This window comes from Podarcis tiliguerta (assembly GCF_965153285.1).
Source record: "Podarcis tiliguerta genome assembly, chromosome: 1".
In the NCBI taxonomy this organism is placed as follows: domain Eukaryota; kingdom Metazoa; phylum Chordata; class Lepidosauria; order Squamata; family Lacertidae; genus Podarcis; species Podarcis tiliguerta.
In genome coordinates, this window is record NC_139534.1 from 70,116,968 (window position 1) to 70,140,087 (window position 23,120).

General features: G+C 41.6%; 1 protein-coding gene across 4 annotated transcripts in view; it reads right to left on the reverse strand.

The window, feature by feature from the left end:
• PPFIBP2 (PPFIA binding protein 2) overlaps window positions 1-23,120 on the reverse strand; it is a 113,072-nt gene that overhangs the window by 12,173 nt on the left and 77,779 nt on the right. For 2 of the 4 annotated variants that reach the window (XM_083429172.1, XM_083429173.1), the window contains 16 exons: window positions 21,323-21,384; window positions 17,683-17,758; window positions 13,512-13,618; window positions 13,355-13,422; window positions 13,093-13,161; window positions 12,264-12,324; window positions 11,075-11,116; window positions 10,033-10,183; window positions 7,726-7,758; window positions 6,444-6,582; window positions 6,151-6,279; window positions 4,925-5,075; window positions 4,347-4,458; window positions 3,814-3,902; window positions 2,672-2,794; window positions 1,290-1,415 (listed from right to left, as the gene is read on the reverse strand). In XM_083429172.1, coding sequence (XP_083285298.1) covers window positions 1,290-1,415; window positions 2,672-2,794; window positions 3,814-3,902; window positions 4,347-4,458; window positions 4,925-5,075; window positions 6,151-6,279; window positions 6,444-6,582; window positions 7,726-7,758; window positions 10,033-10,183; window positions 11,075-11,116; window positions 12,264-12,324; window positions 13,093-13,161; window positions 13,355-13,422; window positions 13,512-13,618; window positions 17,683-17,758; window positions 21,323-21,384 — 1,538 coding nt within the window. The remainder of the gene's footprint in view (window positions 1-1,289; window positions 1,416-2,671; window positions 2,795-3,813; window positions 3,903-4,346; window positions 4,459-4,924; window positions 5,076-6,150; window positions 6,280-6,443; window positions 6,583-7,725; window positions 7,759-10,032; window positions 10,184-11,074; window positions 11,117-12,263; window positions 12,325-13,092; window positions 13,162-13,354; window positions 13,423-13,511; window positions 13,619-17,682; window positions 17,759-21,322; window positions 21,385-23,120) is intronic. The other 2 variants (XM_083429174.1, XM_083429175.1) reach the window with 1 other exon arrangement.

Below are 23,120 nucleotides of genomic sequence, written 5' to 3' on the forward strand. Positions count from 1 at the left end.
GCCGGGGAAAACCAGTCAGATGGGCAGGCTACAAATAATAACATTATTATGATAATGATGACAAGGTGTTGTTTAGAAAGGGATCTGCATGATGAGGAAAGAGCAGTGCATTCTGGGAAATTACAGAGCTTGCTGTCTGTAATTATCCCTTCTAATTTATTCCAACAGAGGCGGGAGAATATGTGCTCTTCCAATTTCACACGGAGATTTACCACCTCATTGAAATGATGAAATAATTGTGCAAGCCAGAGCACACATTTGAACATATATGGATCTCCAGGTCAAGGCAAACATACCCAACGGGCTGTTTTTCTCATCAGCCATAGCAAATAAACTCAATATAGTTGAGTATACCTTGAGTACTGTGATGGCTTCATGAGCTGTCTTTTAGAAATCAGTGCACTAGCAAAGAATATAAGGTAAAGGTACCCCTGCCCGTACGGGCCAGTCTTGCCAGACTCTAGGGTTGTGCGCCCATCTCACTTAAAGAGGCCAAGGGCCAGCGCTGTCCGAAGACACTTCCGGGTCACGTGGCCAGCGTGATGAAGCTGCTCTGGCGAGCCAGAGCTGCACACGGAAACGCCGTTTACCTTCCCGCTAGTAAGCGGTACCTATTTATCTACTTGCACCCAGGGGTGCTTTCGAACTGCTAGGTTGGCAGGCGCTGGGACTGAGCGACGGGAGCGCACCCCGCCGCGGGGATTCGAACCGCCGACCTTTCGATCGGCAAGCCCTAGGCGCTGAGGCTTTAACCCACAGCGCCACCCGCGTCCCAAAGCAAAGAATATAGTAGTGCTTATTTTGCCTTAGACAGCTAAGAATCCAAAAATATTTCCCATATGACCTGCTGTCAAGAGCATCATTACTTTTAATCCCCCCCCCCCGCAATTGCTGATCTTCAGTCTAAGCCATCTGACTCTTGCAATGTTGCGAAGGATGTTCTGCATTGAAAAACAATTTGTCCTGCCCAGCATGCACCTGTTACAGCACCCATCCATTGAGAGGTTCAGCTGACACTTTATCAATTGCTGATTTGAAAGTAATTTCCGCTCTCTAATTTCAGCTTCACAGATCCACATCGTAAATGACAAAAGAGTGGGGGACTAGCTTCTTAGCTACCACAAGTTTATAAAATGTAATTTATATGTTGTCAAATGGCTTAAAACTAATCAATGAATACATTTCCTGACACAACAAACAACACTCTCATTTTGTTCAGCTCACAAAATGCTTAGGAAAACCGATTTTTTAACATATATAGAAGCAAAAGGCAAGATCTGGTTTCTTACAATAAGGCCACCATGAACTCCACTTCCTCGAAGGTTCGGTGCATATTCTGCCAGATCTACTGATCTGAGCCATTCCATTACTCTGTGATTGGACCACTGAACTACTTCGGAAGGCGAAATGTTATTCTGTGTTGAGAAAAGATAGATACATACATGCACACGGTTAAGATACAGAAACGACAAGTCCACTTACTATTTTTATCTTTTTGCTTGAAAGTAGCTATTAAAACAATTCCTCCTTTGCAGCCAATAATTTTCCCCCAGACCTGCAGCGCTGCTGAGTTTTGCTCAGAAAGTAATGCATTTCAGTAAGTTAAATGAGGTGTGTACTCATTATAGCCTTTCTTTAAAAAGGCCTTCAATGCCTCCAGCCAAGCTTCTAAGTACAAACTATACAGGAGGAATTCAACTCTGCAATAAGGTGACCATTCCATCAGGGCAGCATTCTTCACTCTCCTCCCCCTGCATGCTGTTCTTGGGAGTTCGCCTGACACCCCTGAGCCATTGTGGGTGGGCAGGGGCACCCAAAGATAGAAGGGGGCGGGAGCATCCCATTAGATGCGTTTTCTTTACAAACTGCCCTTACATTTCTACAATCGTCAAACAAAAGCCACTGGGCCCACTATGTCATAGGAATGAATTGCAAATAATGGGAGTGAGTAATGAATGCTTAGCTTAGAAGAGGACTCTGTGCTGCCAGGAACAGGCACTGCCAGCTTAGTCACAAGCTCAGCATGCCAACGCTGCAAAACAAAAGTGGCTGAACACACACAACCAAGCCTGAGATGCCTAATCTCCTGAGAACTATCAAGAACTAGCCCTCAGGCCCTTTATCCTCTGTCCCTCAGAATCAGCACACATGCTCAGACACTGGTGTTAGAAGGTGAATGTAATAGCATGTGGTCCAGATAACAAAAAGTGTGAAGATAAATTTATCTCCTGATAGTTGGGGCAAAGAGTGAAAAATCTGGGGCAGGAGGCAGCATCTGTTGGGGCAAGAGTTCTGCATCTATCTGGGTAGCATGACACTCCTTCCTTCTCATGTTGAACTCCTAGACTGGCCATCTAGCAGTCAGACAACTGTCCCTCTGCAGAGTATGTGTTAATGTACAAGTCTGCCAAGGCATGTTTGCATGTGAACATGCACTAAACGTCTTCTGAAGTGCATTCAATAAATGCAGCACTTTGTCTTTGCTCCCATACAACACTCTCAACTAAATTATTTCTGGCTTGATACGGATCTGCAAAGTTTGACATGTATTTCACCCCAGAAGAGAACCTGCTCTTCTTCTTTTTTAGGAGGTGGGAGCAGAGAGAGGGTGGATAAACAAGGTTTATTCTAGGAAGGAAATCCATGGTAACAGGGACGAAATCTTTCTCACCTCGTCCGCCGGCCTCCTCCGTAGGCAGTGAGGATTGAAACCGTTCACATGGAGCACGTGAATGGCACACTTAATGCTGAGATGATGCAACTGGCTTGTGACTTTGAGGAAAAGGAGGTCATTCTGCAAGAGAACACAAGCGGCAAGCCAAGTCAACAAACAACAGTTTATTCTGCAATGAGCTGAGCATATCAGAACTTCAGACCACGTGGTCTGTTCTAGTTGTCTTCTTAAGGCATTCAGGAACTGGGAAAAGCAACACACAAGGGTCGAGCTGTGGGGATTGACTAGTCTTCCTCCATCTCATACTTTCTTCAAGTTGGAGGGCAACCATCTGAAGCAAGGAGCCCACTTCTGCTTGGGCAGATTCTCCATGTGACTCAGATTTTTCTTGGTTATCCATCAAACAGAAGCTTCCACAAGTAGAAGAGGCTTCCTTGCTTCAAACAGTCACCCTCCAACTCACGAGTAGCAATGGGGGTGGAACAAGCATGCTCACCCTTCACCACCACCTTCAAAGATGCTGAATATGGCTCAACTGAAACCTATGTTTTGGTTGGGGGGGGGGCACGATATGAACCAGATTGCTGCCTTGACTTTTATGGTTGCCAAAACCTACAGAGCCCCTTCCAGTAACTCAGGGAAAGGGGCACACCACTCACTTAGAGGTTCCCTGATTTTGCCCACAGACTGTTTCCCTCCAAGATTATCTAGGGGGGTTCTTTTTGATTTGGTACAGTGCCTCAGTATGCAAGTGACCAGTAGATGTTGAGGGCCTGGACTTGCTGCATCTCAGACCTAGTCAGGGTGGCAGAAACTTGCCCATTTCCCAACCTATTCAGTCTCCTGTATTCCAGATGCTATTTGTCTGGAAAGGGTCTGAATAAACAACTGCTTCACAAAGTTCCTTGAGGGCAAATCGTGGCCTACAAATTCTTACTGGTCCAGAAAAAGAAGTGTTATGTTTTATGATTTTGAAATTAGACTTTATACATTTAAAAACAAATTAGGAACACAATTTGTTAAAATCCAAATGTAAAACTGTAATTCCAGTGTGAGGATTCTTCCCCTCCCCAACTTTTATTTGAGCGAAAGAAAAGGCTCTTTTTATGCACAAATTATGAAAGGTCAAGGCTTCTTACCACAGTTAAATATTGCAGCATCCTGCCATCAACTCTCGATTCGTGAAACTGATCTTTATATTGAGGTAAGCCAATATCATCAAGCCATCCTACAGAACACACAGAGTCCACGGTATAATATAAAAATCTTTTCTAAAGGTCTTTTTTATTTAGAGAATAAATGGTACCTTTCCTGCCCCTTCTATAACTTCCGAGTTCTATTTCTCACCACATATGCTCATCTTTTCGAGTTTTGCAATTAAAACAGCCACTTAAATATGAAGACTGACATTAATACTGTTAACAGGTGTTACAAAGCCATTTAACCCTAATGTGACTATTCCTGGAGTTTACTGATAAAATGAAAAACAAAACTCCAATTCTGAGTTCCTGTATCCTGATCATAGTATACCAAAAGTTTTTGAAGATGAAATATGAGTTTTTCATCCCCGCTTCCCTTCACTCTGAAACTAAACCAAAACAGATTTTGCAAAGTGGGTGAAAAAGCTACCCAGCAGCTCTTTCATTTCATTTTTACCACTTAAAATACTTACGAGTCACCCAGATATGATCTAGCTGAGCAGACTTATCATCTTGTTTTGTATTGATAGCTTTAACAGCCAAAACCAATTTCTTCCTGTGCAGAGGTTGCTTTATTCCTAGTTCCTGCAAAGTATAGTAATAATGAAAATTAAAACAGTTCTGGCAACTTGTCACTTGGACAGATGGAACACACATTTTGTCCCCAAAGAGAGAGTGTGCTCCTGCAACTACCTGCTGTATTTCTGAGACTTTCTAGAGGTTATTTTCTGAAAATTTACACCCCGAGGGAGTCAAAATTGTTGATTGACGGTTTACCAAAGGGGAGCTATTGAAAGAGCAATATTCAATGAAACATGATGGATATTAGAATCTGCAGTATGTATGTGCACCTCTGGATCAGAACCACCATTTTGAATGTGAGGATGTCAGCTTAAATTCTCTGACACTTAAGAGTGGGATCCAAACCCCCCATCTTGCACACTCCGTATGTGAATGAGGATGGATCAGGGGTCTAACATTTTTGAGGGGGAAAAACGTGGCTGCTCTGACGTCCCTCAAAATGGTACCATTGTCATTCTAGATTTCTTACCTTTTCCATATCCTGCGGTGTTGCTGTTAAGAGGGTGTGGCCAGATGTCACCCACTGTCGTGCAAAAATGACATATTGCCCAAGACCGAAGTCTTCAAGCCAGTTACAGACTCGTTCAGTGCCCCATTGGGCAAATGGGGCGTTATGATCACTAGGAAGCACAGATAAAGAATGGAGGTTCATGTTAGTGTAACAGTATGACTGCTTCTTGCAACACTGGGCAAACCACTTTGCACTCGAATCGTCAGGCTCACTTTCACAATAATTAAGTGACCATACAACCTTTAGAAGACTTCTGAAGGCAGCCCTTTATAGGGAAGCTTTTAATGTTGATGCTTTATTATGTTTTTATATATGCTGGAAGCCTCCCAGAGTGGCTGTGGCAACCCAGTCAGATGGGCAGGCTACAAATTAATAATCATCATCTATGGTTATTGATGGGGGAGGGAGATTGAAAGAGAGGCTCACGCCCTCTTGAAGCTGACTTTTGTTTACTGTTATACTGAATCATTAAATGTCACTAGGTATCATTTGCCTTTGATCAGTAATAGCACTGGAATATAAATCACTTTGCTCCATTCTGATTAGAAAATCCCTCTCTTTCCTTGTCACTGTGTAAAAGCTAAATGAGGAAATATGGTTGACATGAAAGTTGGCAAGTGTATTGATGCTTATGGCACAACAGCAGTTAGGCAACATTGTGCCACACAATGTAGTCTTGTTGCAAATGCTGAAGAAAGCATTCATCAGTGACTTGGAAGCAACAAAAGCAAATAAACAAAAGCTCCATTCGCAGCGATTCCCACTGAATGCCACAGGGACACGGTAATAAGATACAGTGTGGAACAGAAAGGCAGAAAAACCTGGCCCCACCCCAGACACTGCTATCAAGTACTCCTGCAATAGATGTGATCTTGTCTGACAATGGGCCATTTACTAGTAAGAAGTCAAAGGTTTCGAAGGAAATAGCTCAGACTTTCTCCTGGAATTGGAGGTACGCTTTTCCCACTGCTCTATGAATGGGGGGGGGGGGAATATTTGCTTGATGGTGCAGTTTTGTTGAAAACAGTCCACAGAACTCTACAAAATTTACAAAATTCTTTGTAGGACTTCACAAAACTTATACACTACTTGATTTTAATAAAACATAAAAACAGTTTGCAAAAAGAGTTTCATTATGCAATAATCCACAAGGGCAAAACAAAAAGCATGAACTTAGCCTTTACCTCTTCTGTCCCTTGGTGTCCTTTGACCGAGACAATCTAGGTCCAGCTGTTGCACGGAGGCCACCTCTTCGAAATTCAACCAAGCCCAGATCATCTCCAGGGAAATTTCCAGACTGGGTCCTGCGTATTCTTTTTGGGAAAGATTCAAAATAGGAAGTTGCTAGACATCAAAATGCAAGGTGCAGCTTTAACATAAAAACACAAGAACTTTCAAGATAACAAGAATGCTTCTAGTTAGGTCTCTGTAGTGACATTTAAATAAAAAAAAGATACAGAAGATTGAAAAAACTTACTTTCCCCATATTTTCTTTATTCCTCTTGGACTTCTTTTATTTTCCGGAGATAATGGAGACTGTGCACCAGATTCTGTTCCCGATGACAAAGGTGAAAGGTCATCTGAATTCATTGTGCCATCCATATTGTCAGAGTCCCCTGCGATTGAAAAATGCCATTGAGATTTATGAAGCCATGGTATAAAATGCAAAAGGAAAAACTTCACAAAAAATCAATAATCCCCAAAACTTCTTAAATCATATAGGGCTAAGTACCTCCGATTTTACTTGGCAACATTCCTGAAATAATGGTCCGTGATTCTTCTCAGATTTAGAAACTGTATTTTTTATTACTAGTTAGAGGACTTCTTCCCCGTAATATATCAAAACATATAAAGACTGAAAGAGCTAGCTAAAGATTTCTGCAATCACATTAGAAAATGGTTTACGAGAAAACTACCGATTAGTAACATTCATCTTATTTGTAATATGAATATGGGATTGAAAATTACATCCTTCTGAAAAAACTATGGCAGTTGAATTTCACAAGATTATTGTGGGTGCCTATGTTAAAACATTTGGCGGGACGCGGGCGGCGCTGTGGGTTAAAGCCTCAGTGCCTAGGGCTTGCCGATCGAAAGGTCGGCGGTTCGAATCCCCGCGGCGGGGTGCGCTCCCGTTGTTCGGTCCCAGCGCCTGCCAACCTAGCAGTTTGAAAGCACTCTCGGGTGCAAGTAGATAAATAGGGACCGCTTACTAGCAGGAAGGTAAACGGTGTTTCCGTGTGCAGCTCTGGCTTGCCAGAGCAGTGATGTCACGCTGGCCACGTGACCCGGAAGTGTCTTCGGACAGCGCTGGCCCTCGGCCTCTTGAGTGAGATGGGCGCACAACCCTAGAGTTTGTCAAGACTGGCCCGTACGGGCAGGGGTACCTTTACCTTTTATGTTAAAACATTATTGCCAAAATAAATTTAGGAAGGTTTTTGTATTTTAAAAAATGGTTATATAAGGAGCCACATTAAACTCCCCCTTTCCAATATATGAATTTTCTTTCAAAGTAATAGATGTCTAGCTCCAATTAGAATCAACCACTAGATTGAATCTCTGTTCTAGTTGAAGTCTAGCACTGTCTGCCTACATTTCATTTACTAGGAGCTAAATTGGGCTCTTCCCTTTCAGTGTAAAAAAATCAAGATTCCAGACAGTCCACTATGTGCAATTCATATTTGTAATCAAGAAGTAACAGGGGACCCCCCCAATTCATTTCTAGCTTAAAAGCTGCACATTGACTAGGTGTACGATACCTAATATTGGTGCACTGACACTCCTGATGCGATCTTCAATCATTCCAAGAACCAGAAAGCCACATGAAGAAGCAAAGACAATGGGAAATTCAAGCAAAGGAAAGTTACAGAAAAGCAAAGAAAGCCAAAAGCAGGAAATAAAAAATTGACAGGAAGCAAAAGTAACAAAGCAGATGAAGTGGAACATTTGGGGGCCTGCTGTCTATAGTTCAAAATATTCTACAGTGAGACCTGCGAATTTTTTTTAAAAAAGGATCCACAATGTATTATGCAGTTTTTAAAAAATTGCTTTCCATATGGAACACTCCTAAGTGAAAAAGAAAATAAGAATAAAATGCAGGCTGTTCCCACTCAAACGCAAAATAAATCCCAGTAATATGTAGCTGATGTTTCTTTTTACAAAAAACAAAACAAAACTCCGCTTTAGACTCACTTACCAGCTTGATTTATAGAGAGCAGCCAGAGAACTTTGCTTTCTGCAGGGAAGTCTAGGGTTTGAAACTATTACTTAATATTTTAAATTGTCTAGGATATTTAAAAGGGGAATCTTAACACTCTGTAATTAAAGCAGCAGACATATGCATGTAGTCTACTTATTTCCCGGGCTCCAATATCAGAAGGTAATGGTTGCAGACAGATGTGCAAAGTCCATTATCTGATGTTCCACTGTATTTAATGGAGCTTAGTCCCAAGCAGACATGCTTAGGGACAGGTTTTCCCTTTACACAGCCTTGCCAAGCATGGTAGCTGAAAGCCTAGATGAAGCCATGCCTACAGAGCATTCAGCATATGGAATTTCAGCCTCCCCTGCAAATTGTCTAACAGTAGTCTTTGCAGGGATAATTTTTTCCCCATATTCTGTACATCCCAGCTGTTGTGATGGCTCACATTAAACATGACCAAGCAGAGTCCTGGGGTCTAAGCTACTTGGAAATCCAACTTTCCACCTTCTAGTAGGTGGAAACAGATTTCCTCCTTTAGTCCTGGAAGCATCATACTATGTGCTTAGGAGAATGCTGGTTAAATTTGGACAGCTGTGTAAAGAATAGCATCTAAAAATTAACCACTATAAAATCAAGGTCACTTTATTTGGCAAGAGGACTACCAAGTCCAGGTGGACTCTAGATGGTAACACCCTAAAGCAAGTACCCAGATTTAAATATCTAGGATTACTTATCGATGGTAAGTCATCATGGAAACCCCATCTGGAAGCGATTAAGCTAATATCTGGCCATTCTACTGGGCAGCTATATGGGTTCTTTCATTCAGCGCGTGGGCAGTTAATCAAGCCAGCTTTTAAGATCCTGGTCTCTAAAATCACCGTCCAAATGCTCTACGGGGCTGAAATATGGGGAATTGGTGTTAAATCTGAAATAGAGGTCCTACAGGCAGATTTGGGGCTTTCTTATGGGACATCGGCAGCCCACGTCAGAGCTGAGTTGGGCATCCGCTCGCTAGCAGCCAGAATTGATCTAGCCTATATGAGATAGTGGAGCAGGCTAAATGCCTTCGAGGAACACACTCTTACTAAGCTCTGCTGGTTAGAGCAAGTAAGGACAGGGGGCTGGGCACAAAAGTGCCAAGATAAGCTTAGGGCTTATAGTCTTCAAATGGAGAGCTACTTGGCCTTTAGCCCACGTGACCTTAGAAACTGGATTTTTGATCAGCATGGCAACCAAGACAGAATATCCATCACTGCCGCCCATTTCTCTACTTGGTACCCCCAAATTTAAGACCAATCACCTTGAGACACTGACCTTCCCACAACTATGGAGGGCCTTTGTAGAAATAAAATTCCAACAGATGCCCTCAGCATATTTAGAGGGGAGAGATTGGGGGAATTCCCCATATGGATTGCAAATGTATATATGGATGCATTCAGGCAGAGGACATTACACACTCCCTGCTGATTTACCCCCTGTATACAACACCCAGAGGAAATTTATATCGCTAATTCTTAACTGGCATCCAGGTCAATCAGCACAGGAAGTGACGGTTGAATTCCTAGCAGATAAACACCTATATATTACACACCAGGAAGCCAAATTTGCTCTGGCAGCCAAGAAGCTCCATTCCAGCTATGTGAATCTTAAATTTTAATGTTGTGAATTTATTTTTATGTTGTAAACTGCTGCAGGTTATGTTGTATGATTTTAGATGAAAGTTTTCCTTAAATTCTCTGTCCTCCATTGTAAAGGCCTTTAGCTATATACAATAACATTGACTGACTGCTATTAAATAGCTAAAACCCAAGCTGCATATCACACGAAGGCATGCTCTTATTGTTCTCCTCTCTGAAGTACATACTCAGGCTCTGTATGCTGTTGTCTCCGTTGCCATTCACGCGGCACGTACTTGGAGAAGGAGTACTGTATGCCCCAGTATCGCCGTTGTGTGCAGCTCGAGGAAGCTTCCCTGGTAAGGTTTGGTATTTGCTGCTTTTCACAAATGGCTTATTCTGTGTTTGTGTAAAAAACATTTTTTTAAAAAAACAACAACAAACCTCAGTATTTGCACACAATATTCATTTCAATCAGAAGCAGACAAACTTTTTAGCTTTTCAGAAGAATCAGTGCTGGGACAATACATAATTTTCCATGGTGGCACCAGGTTTCGGTGGACAGTTTCCCAGTTTATGCACACAGATTCCCAGGGAAATGAGGAACTTTTCACATCAGATTGCTCTTGTTGTGGTCATTTGAGATAACAATTGGGGACATCAGAAGTAGGAAAGGAGGCAAGGTGTGGCCTGTTCTGAATGATGCTACTGAGTAGGAAACATCTGACAATTGCAAAATCCAGAAAGATGGAGACATTAGCAAGTACATCGACTTGTTTAACTGTTTTGTGGGTCACCAACGGAATGCATGCTCTCCTTTCTATACTGTTTTATTCTTGTGTACTGCTATTTTCTGAATCACTTTTGATATTCTTGCATGAAATAAATACCGCCACCTATTGGGCCTGAAGCTAAGCACATCCCTAAGCTCACAATTGCCTCCATCATCTCCAGCGCACAGAACTTTCTCCCCCGCACTCTTTGCAGCACATGAAGAGCACTTGTTTTCTTTGAAGCCACGGGGAATTCATGGTTTTGCCTTTGTGGGAAAGCAAGGAATGGCATCATCATATTTAGCTCAATCGCACCGGCATGTGTCTTCATCCAGCTGCCCCCAAGGAAAACTTGCTTATAACTGAAGATCAAAAAGTTGAAGCTTAACTAGTTTGCTCAAACTTATCAGCATATTAACTCTCACAGAGAGGCATTCAAGGGGAAAACAAAGAAGAGAAGAACCACAACATAAAATGATGATTATGTTAAGTAAATGTTAAAATGGAGTTAATATACCTCTTGTGCTACATCACGTTCTACTGGTTTCGCATCTACATGCTATGAAGTTGCAGGAAATGTGAGGGAGAGAAAGTAACAAACAAAATGTTAGTGTCAAATGGAACGTGACATTTTTAGTCTAATTACTAGTGATCCTCAGCAAGGACAATAGATTTATTTTCTCCTCAGTATAGAGCGCCATGTTGACCTGACATTACTGCGTGTCTCATCCCTTCTAAATTTATAAATACATCTCAAATGCAGCTTCTACAGAGGCTAATAGAATTTGTTTCATTGTTTTCTACAGGCAGAGTGTACAGGGTTGCCTCCAACGTTAGCCCTCTTCAGAGTAAACCTACTGAAATTAATGGACATGACCTCATGTAGGACTCAGAAGGATATGTCCCACTGTGTCTAAGGAAGTGCTTTCAAATTTCGGCATATAAAACACTTGTTTGTTTTATATACAAAAACTGTTTAAATACTTGCAATAATTAACACAAAGTGCACAGAAGTGAGTTGTTGACAGGTTCGAAGGATGTGCGGTTTCTAGGCAGAAGCTGAAATTCTTTGCTCAAGTGCATAATGGTTTGTACTCTTGAGTCAAGTGGTAGACTTGGCACTCTTAAGATAGAAATTTGTGATGTATCTCCGTAAATTCTAGTGTTTGCACATCCAAATTATATACCCAATAAATACCCAGAATGTGATGAAGAAGGAGAAAATAGACCTCTGAATTCTGGAATAACTAGAGAAGCTAGACCTTCATTCATTTGCCATATACAACATTACAAAACAGACTACAAACATAAAATGAAAAACTCACATTAAACATGCTGAAGAAACACCGGAAGTAGTTCTGGGTTAGCCACATTCCTTCTGAATACTATTAGACCGATGCATCAATTTGAAGGTTACAGCTTTTAACAACAACAACAACAAGGCCACCTTCAAACTGAGTGCAATTTGAGTGTTATGTAGAATTCAATTTGGACAGACCTTGACTTGTATTGCACAGATATATTGGTCAGAATACACCAGCAGTAATTGCTGTGGTAGAATACTGATTGGGTTTGGTGTTGCACAGACCAATCACGTTCCTTTGATCTCAAAATTCAGAAAAGAACAGGGTGGAATGACTCAGCTGTTAAGAATTTTCTACATGCAACCCACAATTATTAGGCAAAGCGAAGATTTCTGAGCTAACCTTTTCCAAGGATTCACTTTGCAAGTCTTCAAGACTACTTGATATTTTTTTCTGAGGCGCCCTTAAAGTGAGAAAGGCAACAATTAATGCGCGTGCACACACACACACACACTGAGCAGGAATAACTGGACAATCTGATTTCACTATCAAATAACCTGCAATCTTAAGGTCTAGTTTATATATGAGGGTCACAGGTAAGTTCTTACTTGTGCAAGCATTCCATGCTCTCCCCATTAAGTTTTAAAACATGTGCATGTGTGATTTGCTAACTCAGTTTGTTATACTATACATCAAGGTGGTCAGCAGCCAGGGTGAGATCAGCACAGCGGAGCTACTGCTACATGCCAATGGGCCAGCAAATGTAACTAAGGGCTTTTAAATGTGATGGGATGCATGTGGAATGCTCCCCATCTACACATTAAGCTGCTACCTGCAGCCTGCATAACATCTAAATTGGGCCTGAGGACCAGATGTATGATGCTTTTTGACATCTGGCTACTTCCATAGGCATGAGTGGATCTTCTTGTCACCCAAATGCCCAGAACATTGTTTATCATTCAGAAATAAAACAAACATCAAACCAGTAACAACTGTGTGTCAGGTCAACTATTCAATATGGGATTTGGTTTTATACTTTGTATCCCTGGAGGAAAAGCTTCATTCAGTTAAAATAAATGGCCAGGCCTGAATGTAGGGAATCTCCGATTGCACTGGATTTCTCAGGATCCTTTGAACTGGAGCCGTGGTTGCTCATTTGGGGGAAAGGATCCCCATTCAAAATGTCTAGGAGAACTTGATTGATAAATGTTGATAGCATTATTCTTCTTACCTATGTTGGACTTCCAGGCTTTGTCCGTTTGCAGAAAACAGATTATTTGAAGGAACTGAGGAGCTTCCGCTGTTAATCGTAATGGTAAACAGAAGCACACATTTTAAAGAGCAGGCTTTTTGATGCATTCTAAATTTCACTGTTTTGCCCCAATTGACCACATGTTCTTGACACAAAAGCAAGTATTTCAAAGAATGTTTTACAATATGAAAAAAAGAGTGTTCTGAGAAACACAGATTTAACAAAGAAAAATTGTTCTTGCCTCATTTCCAGCATTTTCTTTTGTGGAGGAGGAGGCAACATAGGTAGATTCAATTCCCCTGGAGGTACCTGTGTAAAAAGAATTTTATTTTGAGTACTTTTTAGTATGGGTATGGGAAGAAAAAAATATAGAATAATGGAAAAAATAACCAACCAACCTCTGGCTTATATAGTTCTATTTGGGGCTTATTCATGGGATTCCATTTTCTTAAAGTTACTTCAATATCATCTTCACTGCTTCCACACAAAACTCTTTCTGAAGTTCCTAAAAGGATTGGAATTTAAAATTGTGCATGGTTAGAGGATTCCATATATACATACACAGACCAAAAATCACTGAGAGCCTAAAATTATCAATTATTCAATCGAGCAGCCAATTATTCATAGTATTACAACAGAAGGAGAGCAAACCAAAAGAGATTCAGATCCCTCTGTGGAAGATACACATCTAAGGGAGGATATTTACCTGAGTTCCTTTATCTCTAGAAGGAACATCTCAACTGTTTCACTCCAAAATGCTAGCTTTATACAACTAGAAAGAAAAGCTATTAAGTTTATATATATAACATTGGCAGGGAAGAAGGGACTGGAATGTCTGTGTCTGCACAGCACTGTGTTACTTCATTTCAGAGCCACCAATTAAGAGATAATATTTGGAATAGACTGTATAAACAGTAAAAAAAAAAGGGGGGGGGATAATTTTAACTGCAATTAAAACTTTAGTTGAATAACAAACTGATTAAATTGATTCAGGCAACACTTAAAAATCTCTCATTACCAATGCTCAAAAGAAAAGGGTATTTAAATTTAGTACTACTTAATCAGTTAAAATGAGCAGGAAGTGTAATAAAATCAAGCAGGTGTCTAGCTCCTATTGACTTTATTTGTATTCAGCATTCTGGTACATGCCATTTATTTCAATGTTAGGTTTAGTTTATAATTCTTAGCTTTTAATTCCTACACCATTTAATTAAAGTTTTTTTTGTTTTGTTTTTTTAGTTAAGGGCTCAGGTCAGCTTTCCAGTTCTAGCTGATGTGGAAGGAAAGGGATACGATCAACTTATTTTTCACAATCTAAAACAGTTGTGCATACATTAGCCAAATGTTCTGTAGTTAATTAAAGCAAACTGGGTCGCTGTGGCAAGCATGCTCTTTAAAGTTACATTATGTCACTGGAAAATATAACTGTGTGGAATAAAATATTGCCTAATCCCATCTATTTCACATATTAGAGAGTGTAAGATAGGTTACAAAACAGGAAAATTACTTCCAGCTTCTCATATGTCTTTTGTATAGAAAGGACCAGCAATTTCAGATGGGCTTCTTGTGAGACCTCATGTTTAAGAAAAGCAAAATAAGGTTTAGGCCAAGCACTGTCCCCCCCAAAATAACATTTTAAAGTCAATGATTTAAAAATAGCATCTCAGGCTTATCATCTCAACAATCACCACATGTTTAGTAAAATCTGTAATGATAACACTGAAACTTATTCAGTCATAACAACTGAGGATGGATGAGAAATAATCATAGATGAAAGAGTGAAGATTGGTCTCAGAAAGCCATTTGTGGCGTTTGCCGCTAGGATGCGTCAAGGAAAGAGTTAAAAATAGGTGTGATGTGATTGGTCAGTGAGAATGCGAGGGGGGAGTAAAAGATAGAGTGGGAGGTTTTGAAAAGACAGTTGAGGTTTGGGGGTTGGGAGTTGGGTTTTGTCAGTTGGGAGTTGAGTTTTGTCAGTTGGGAGTTGAGGCTTGGGTGTTGGAGAAGGAAGAGGGAGGCTTAGGTGTGGGTTGGTAGAGTTGTATTGTGAGAGAGTGAGAGGAATTGATAGGTGGAGTCAGATATATAGTTGGGAATAATTCAGGTTGAAGTTGTTAGGAACTAAGATTTAAGAAACTGTCAAGAGAAATAAACAGAAACCATACGCTTAATCTTGCAGTTTAAAATTAAACTTGATTAGTTGTTTATGTTAACTACTGTCTGGACTCTGTGTGTCCCCGTGAGATACGGGGTGGTAGCAGCGAAGAAAGCAGTCGCAGTGGTGGCACAGGGTCAATAGACCGTGAAACCTCCAGGGGCCCTGTGTGATCGCCACACCATTCCTCTCTCCATTTCCATTCCCACACATTGCCCTTTACGCTGCAAAGGGGCAGTCACTCTGAGTTTAAAGGCTCCTTGTAGGGTAGGGGATGTAAAAGCATGTTCAGTGGATGCTGGGCCCCATTGTGCTTTATATATATATTATTCACTTATCTTCTTGGCCGGGTTATTCTAAATGCAGACAGGAAGTATAACATTTCATGAGGCTGTCTAGTCAGGCAAGGGAAGATGCTTTCATAGGCAACTTTTCGAAATAAGTCTCTTAACAAGAAAAATGAAATATTCCTTCTTGGACATGACAAAATACTTGCATGACTTATTAAGGATAAACAGCTCACAATGCAGACAATAAATTAACTTTCACTATCTGCTTTGCCAAATAATATGAAGATCTGAGAATGCGTGTGACACCACCAGCCTAGGAAGTCGAGCAGCTGCACTGTAACAAGTTAGACCACCCCTCCATCTTGCTCAGTATTGCTGACTGTCATCAAGATGGACAGGCTGTTGCTGTGTGTTTCCCAGAAAGAAACACAATGTATTCAGGACCATACATGGAAGTTACATGTGGTATGGGCTGAATGCTCAAGAACTTTCTTAAAACACTGCCGATAAGAACTAGAAGCCAGAATTACTCAAACTGACTTCTGAAAAATACAGATCCGTTACCAGTAGCCTGCTGCTCTGTGTTTGCCACATTTACAAGCAGGTAAGCTCTCCCAGGTGATGACAGCAATGCATTGGTCCTATATGTAACTAGAACAGAAGCTTTATTGTCAGCTGCATGTATTGGAACTGGTTTTGACAGTGCATAGAGATGTATGGAAGTGAGAGCTGGAACATAAAGAAGGCTGATCGCCGAATAATTGAAGCTTTTGAATTATGGTGCTGGAGGAGACTCTTGAGAGTCCCATGGACTGCAAGAAGATCCAACCTATCCATTCTTAAGGAAATCAGCCCTGAGTGCTCACTGGAAGGACAGATCCTGAAGCTGAGACTCCAATACTTTGGCCACCTCATGAGAAGAGAAGACTCCCTGGAAAAGACCCTGATGTTGGGAAAGATGGAGGGCACAAGGAGAAGGGGACGACAGAGGACGAGATGGTTGGACAGTGTTCTCGAAGCTACCAGCGTGAGTCTGACCAAACTGCAGGAGGCAGTGGAAGACAGGAGTGCCTGGCATGCTCTGGTCCATGGGGTCACGAAGAGTTGGACATGACTAAACGACTAAACAACAACAAGCGTCTCTGAACATTGACTAGTCCAAGAACTCTGTTCTTAATGTTAATGAATTTTGTGTTATAAAAGCATCAAGGAACACCATTCTTTGACCCCCTCCCAAAAGGCAGAGGGCTTCCACAAACACATGCTGATAACCATAATTGTATGTATCAAAAGGCAGAGCCAAGCTGTATTAGTCACAGACAAAGGGGAGTGACATAGCCCCACACGAGTTCATCATCCCTTGGATAAAACATTCCATGCAGCCCCACTTCTCAAGTTTAGGTGTGCTGTTGTTGCAGGTCAATCCCATTCAAGATTCTATGGAATGAAACACTGGGATATTTACTTATCCTAAAGAAGTGACTGGAATGAAGTCGAACATTGGTGGTTAAATACCCAAGATCTATTTACTCCATATGCTAACAAATACTTAATGTGGAATCTTTCCATGTAGTAACTACTCCAAAAGGCCTAATTATAAAGTTATTCTATGCTTAAGAATTGGCACCTATTAAAAGCTACAGTAAATCAAGCAATGCATCACCATTAACTAACCGGCTTAGCACCTTGGAAGAGAAATGGAGAGAGGAAAGAAGCTTGTTGGGGAACATAAGAATGGTGACGAAGAAACTGTGTATATTATGGTTCACAACCACAGGAATGTATCTTGGACACCTGCAGCTACTGGTCAGTGAGCTTAATTGTGAGTCCTAGTTTGGACAACATGCTAAGTCAAACCTTGTCATGTCAAGGCATGTCAGCAAAAAGGACCATAAAGGAACAAAGCAGCTGGAAAATCTTCTACTGGAACCCCCATATTCAGAGTTTCACTAAGGCATAGTTTGGACAACTGTGTCACACAAACCAGCTTTTTGCCTTTCAAGGGCTGTTCTGTCAGTTTCCCCTCACAACCCTTTTCTGAATATTAAAATTAAAACTCTTTGTTAGAATTGCCTCATAAAGTTTTGGAAGCTCTTCCACCTGATGTATATCCACCAATCATACCTTGTACTGCTATCATGATCTCTTTCACTCTTCGGTACTGACTTAGCAATACAGTTAACTCTTCTATTCGGCGGTCCTGAAAAGGAAGCGAAGAGAAGTAAAACAGATTCAAATGGTGTCAGGATTTCAATATACAGGAATCTACATATACAGTGGTGCCCCGCAAGACGAATGCCTCGCAAGACAGAAAACCCGCTAGATGAAAGGGTTTTCCGTTTTGGAGGTGCTTCGCAGGACGAATTTGCTATGGGCTTGCTTCGCAAGACGAAAATGTATTGCTATTCCTGGGGGTTTTTTTTCCGCTCCCCACCCCCTTTTTCTAAGGCACTAAGCTGCTAATAGCCTTTTAGCAGCTAATCCGCTAATCCCTTAAGCCTTTAATAGCCACTAATAGCCGCTAAACCGCTAATAGCGCTAATCCGCTAATGGGCTTGCTTCGCAAGACGAAAAAACCGCTAGACGAAGAGACTCACGGAACGGATTCTTTTCGTCTTGCGAGGCACCACTGTACTGGGAATGAGGTGAGGCCCATGAGACGTTTCCTAGTCCCTGCAGCCCTGAGACTTGTTGCTGTATGATGATTCACTCACAAGAAAAGAGAAAGAAAGCTGAACCTGGAATCTGTCCTTGGGGCACCTGTTACCTGTCCCTCTTATCACATATTTCTACTGTAGTTACACAGAAGCGTGGACCTTGAGGTCCCCGAATGCTCTTTGTGCTGGCAGGTAAGAAGAAAAGAGGCGAAAGAGGTCATCAAATCCTCCTCCACGTTTGTACCTGGCAGCCTTACAGACCTTGAGGCCAGTGGGTTTCCTCAGGATTGGGAACAATCCTCAGGACTGTTGTGAGTGAGAGTCTATTGACGCACACAGGGGCTAGTGTGAGACAAAGTGGGAATGAGTGGAATGCTATGAGTGAAAAATGGGGTGGGAACTGTTGCAAAGACCATTCACTGCTTGCTTAATGTGTTTCTCTTATGGGTTTCTTGGGGGAAAATATTATTTGTTGTTATTGTAGTCTTGCTTTCATATTATGACAAAGCAGTTAATTTGTTGTTTATTGGATGCCTTTATATGATTTTGTGATTTTTTTATATATTGCTGTTTTTCTCCGTTTCCTTTTATTTCTTTGTCCCTGCTCTTGGAATGAAAATATTCAATGTACAGTGGGCTATAAATAGTGCAAATAAATAAATGCTTTTATCAGATTTAGCTTGTTACATGTTGCAGGCATACCCTTGCCTCATTTTGTCAAAATCATACTGATGTCAATCATATCGGGGGTGGGGGCACATGGCCCCACACACCTCCACTCTGCGCTTTAGGAAATATTATCAGCAGGGACAGCCTGCCTGTATATTGGCACCCTGTTAATGGAGTCCAGCAATCATTTTTCTCCCCAGTCATGAGACACCACCTGCTTGAGGTCGTTTCCAGTGATGGAAAGTTGAGAGGGGTCAGGACTATCTTATGATTAAATTCTCCCCATGGCACTTCCTTCATGAAAATAGGTGTGACAAGAAAATGTGAGTCATAGGAAAGTTCAGGGCACCAAGGCCTACAGTTTAAACTAGTTACAGCTTTCTGAAATGGTCAGACACGATATGAAGGGCAATTTACCCACTGCTGGGCATTGAATAAAACACCTCTCACAATCCAATGCCTTCCCCAGTAAAAGCACCAGGAATAATCAGATATATTCCACGGAAGGAGACAAAAAGAATACTTGTAACATTGCTGTTTCCATTGTTTATTTTTTAATCAATATAATTTTACATTTTAAAATCAAACTACTATCTTTGGGGAAAAGGAACCGCATGCAAGCAACAATGGGGAGCCCTGGTGCTGCTGGTTGAGTAAGGCGTCCCTATTTGCAGTCCCCTTAAAAACACTGATGTTGAGCTCTTTGCAAACAGGGTAGCAGGGTTGGGAGAGGGCACTTTGGCCAAGCTCTACAATGCAGGAGCTGTTACACAGTGGAGGGCCCACAGCTCAGGAGCAGAGAAAGTGCTTTGCCTGCAGAAGGTCCCTGGTTCAGTCCTTGGCATCTGCAGGTAAGACAAGGGAAGAGTCCCATCTGAAATCCTGAAGAGTCACTGCTCATCAGTGTAGGCCAGAGATGGGGTGGAGCCTGTGCCCCTCCAGATATTGTTGGGCTACAACTCTTTTATCCCTGACATTTGGTCATGCTGAGTAGGGCTGATGGGGGCTACAGTCCAACAACGTTTGGAGGGCCACATCTTCCCCATCCCTGGTGTAGACCATACTGAGCTAGATGGAATCTGTGGCCTGGCTCAGAATAAGATAGCTTGGCCTGGCTCAGAATAAGACAGAATAAGAGAGCCAGTGTGGTGTAGTGGTTAAGAGCGGTAGTATTGTAATCTGGGGAACCGGGTTTGCATCTCCGCTCCTCCACCTGCAGCTGCTGGGTGACCTTGGGCCAGTCACACTTCTCTGAAGTCTCTCAGCCCCACTCACCTCACAGAGTGTTTGTTGTGGGGGAGGAAGGGAAAGGAGAATGTTAGCCGCTTTGAGACTCCTTAAAGGGAGTGAAAGGCGGGATATCAAATCCAAACTCTTCTTCTTCTTCTTCTATGCTCCTTGGAAAAAGATGATGGGCAAATGCATTTGGAAGTTGAGTATACACTAGTGGCCAAAATGGCAGATACCTTGTGGAAAAAGTGTATTTCTGAGGTTTGATGGCTCATAATACCACTTTATTGAAGGAATAATTTTCAATGGAAAGATAATTTAATGAAGAATGTAATGCAACAAAGTTTGTTCCATTATCTGTATTCTATCAAATGTTCTAGCCAAATAACCAGAAAAAGGAACTACGATTTGCTTAGGTTGATATGCAATAGCTTTCCTTCATTTGAATGTAGCCAATGAGCATGAGTGTTTAGAGAGCCAATCAGGTGTCATCTTGTGTTACGAGCCATCAAACCTCAGAAATACATTCTCCAAAAGGTTTCCACCATTTTGGCCACTAGTGTATGATCTGTTCTCATGACCATCAAAGCAAAGGGTTCGTGCTGTGATGTTGTTACTATTATCTGTATATGAAATATAGCTTACTTTATGTACAGGAAACAACCAATAATTTACACGCATCCAATTGACAAGTGCATGTGCATGGAGCCGAACCTGAAAGGGACTTTAAAAATGGTAAAAGCGTCCCTAAAAGAGCCCAGAAAGGGCAAAAAGGCACACAAACAGTGCCTAGCAATCCCACAAGCATTTGCAAGTGCAATCCCAGGAGACCCTGCACCAATCGTTGAGGCCTGTGGAGAGTTTGATCAAGGAGACTTGGAGGGAGCAATTGTGGTGGAGTTTGGTAAGTGCTGTTGGTTTTTTAAGGGGTTTCTAAGGGTTTAGAGGGTGTTTGCAGGCATTTCCAATGGTGTTTCCAATGTGTGCAATTTCACTTAATGCACGGTGCCTTGGAACGTAACTCTCACGTAAATGGGGAGTTGCCCATATATATGTATTTATAAACGATGATCGTCTCAGTTTTTAGTTTTTTTCTGCCCCTCCCCATTTTTATCTGTAAGCTGCTTTGAGCCCTAGCCTGGGAAAAAAAGGCATATACAACAAACAACAACAACAACAACAACACTTAACGGTTGCACTTTTCTCACCTTTTCTTGATTTGCAGCCAATAATGATTCCATTCCTACTTTCAAACACTGGACCTCTTGATCTAAAAGAAAGGAGGTGAAAATACACATACATTGGTACCTGCCATTAGAGTATACAAAATGGTAATGTTATATCAGATGTGCAATCGTAACAACACTTTCGGCAAGCTTCTCAAAGCAAAACAAAAAACTGTGCCAGTGCCTTACATCTCTGTGCTTCTGCTTAAATTATGTGATGTGGTAGCTCTTGTCAACATAGGGCAATCACTTTCTGCTGGTTCTACGTGACACATTTTTATCAGGTGAGATCTTTCTACATCACTGCAGAAGTCTCTTGGAATGAGATAAAAACAACCTTCCTGAATAAATGCATTTAGAATGTTATGTGCCTCCCTTCAGTTCCACTCACTTCCAGGGTGCCTAAAAAACAAGCAAAAACCAGTAACATTCACAGATCGACAATGGGCTGGATGCAGAGATGCAAGAGCTGAAATTTGTGCAAGCTGCCAGTTTATTTATCCCACTGCATCACAAACTAGGTCTTTCCTGAGGTCCCCTACTTGATGCTCAGGTATGGCATGCTCAAGGAAAACAGACATGACACACTACATTAAGGAAGTTACATAATGTTTTAATTTCCTGACGGCTAAAAATATGGATTATTCTTGGCCTCCAACTAAACCATGGCTTATCATGAACAAGAAATCCTCTAGTGAATGCTGCTGAAATCGCTCCTGACACACTCCTTCCATATCATGAGCAGGAGCAACAAACCTTTGGTTACTGTCATGTTCTAACCAGTGCTCATGGTTTGTTTCTCTTCCAACAAGCCATGATTTTAAGTGCTAGGGAAGGGGCACAGTGGAAATGACTCACTGTTCATTGAGGCACGCAAAGGGGTTATGGCTTAATGTGCTATCCGAATACAGCCACTAAACGGAATGGTCATTTTAAAAGTTTTTGTGATTGAAATGTTTAATGCTTTAATGCCCAGCATCTTCAAGAACTTCAAGAATCTATGGAGTGCAAAAACTGTTGTTTTATAAATACTTCTAGCAAAATAAGAAGCACTACAACTAGCTAGATGGCTGGTTTCAAAGCCAAAGTAATTAGCCTCTGACAGAAAACAAAGTGTTCTGCACATATCTCATTATTTAAAATAAAACCGTGGACCTTTCAAAAATAGTAAATTGCATAAGGCATTGGATGCAGAGGCTTGAAAACTACTGATTGGTAGAATACAGATTTTGTTGCTACTTGCATTCATCTGTCTCCATTGTATGGCGAAGGAAACCAGAGGTGGGGGAACTTTTTGGGACCAAGGGCGTGCAAAGGGTGGGCAAAAGGCAGCAAAAGAGACTCTCGCCTTTGTACAACAGGCTGCGTTCCAGTCACTCAAAAGCCAGGGGCTTACACACACACTCATTCACATACTTCTCCAAATAGGCAAGCGGGAGGCATCATCACAGTTCAAGCATACATTCCAGCCACACAAAAGCACTGGAGGGCAGGATTAGTGAGAGTCTCCAGGGCCAGTTACAGGAACCTGGAAGACCACAACTGGCCCCTGGGCCTCAGGCTCCACACCCCTGTACCAAGTAGTGCAAAATAAATCCTAGTGCGTGCTAAAGCCATTTACCAAACAGTAGCAGATGCTTTTTACTTAGGGCCTCACTTAATAACTGCCTTATACCTTACTATCATCAACAGGCAAAATTTAAGTTTTGGTTAGCAGCTCTCAAGTCTTCATATGGGAGTCACTGTCTGCATTTCTCCATTAAGAATATATACCTTGTGA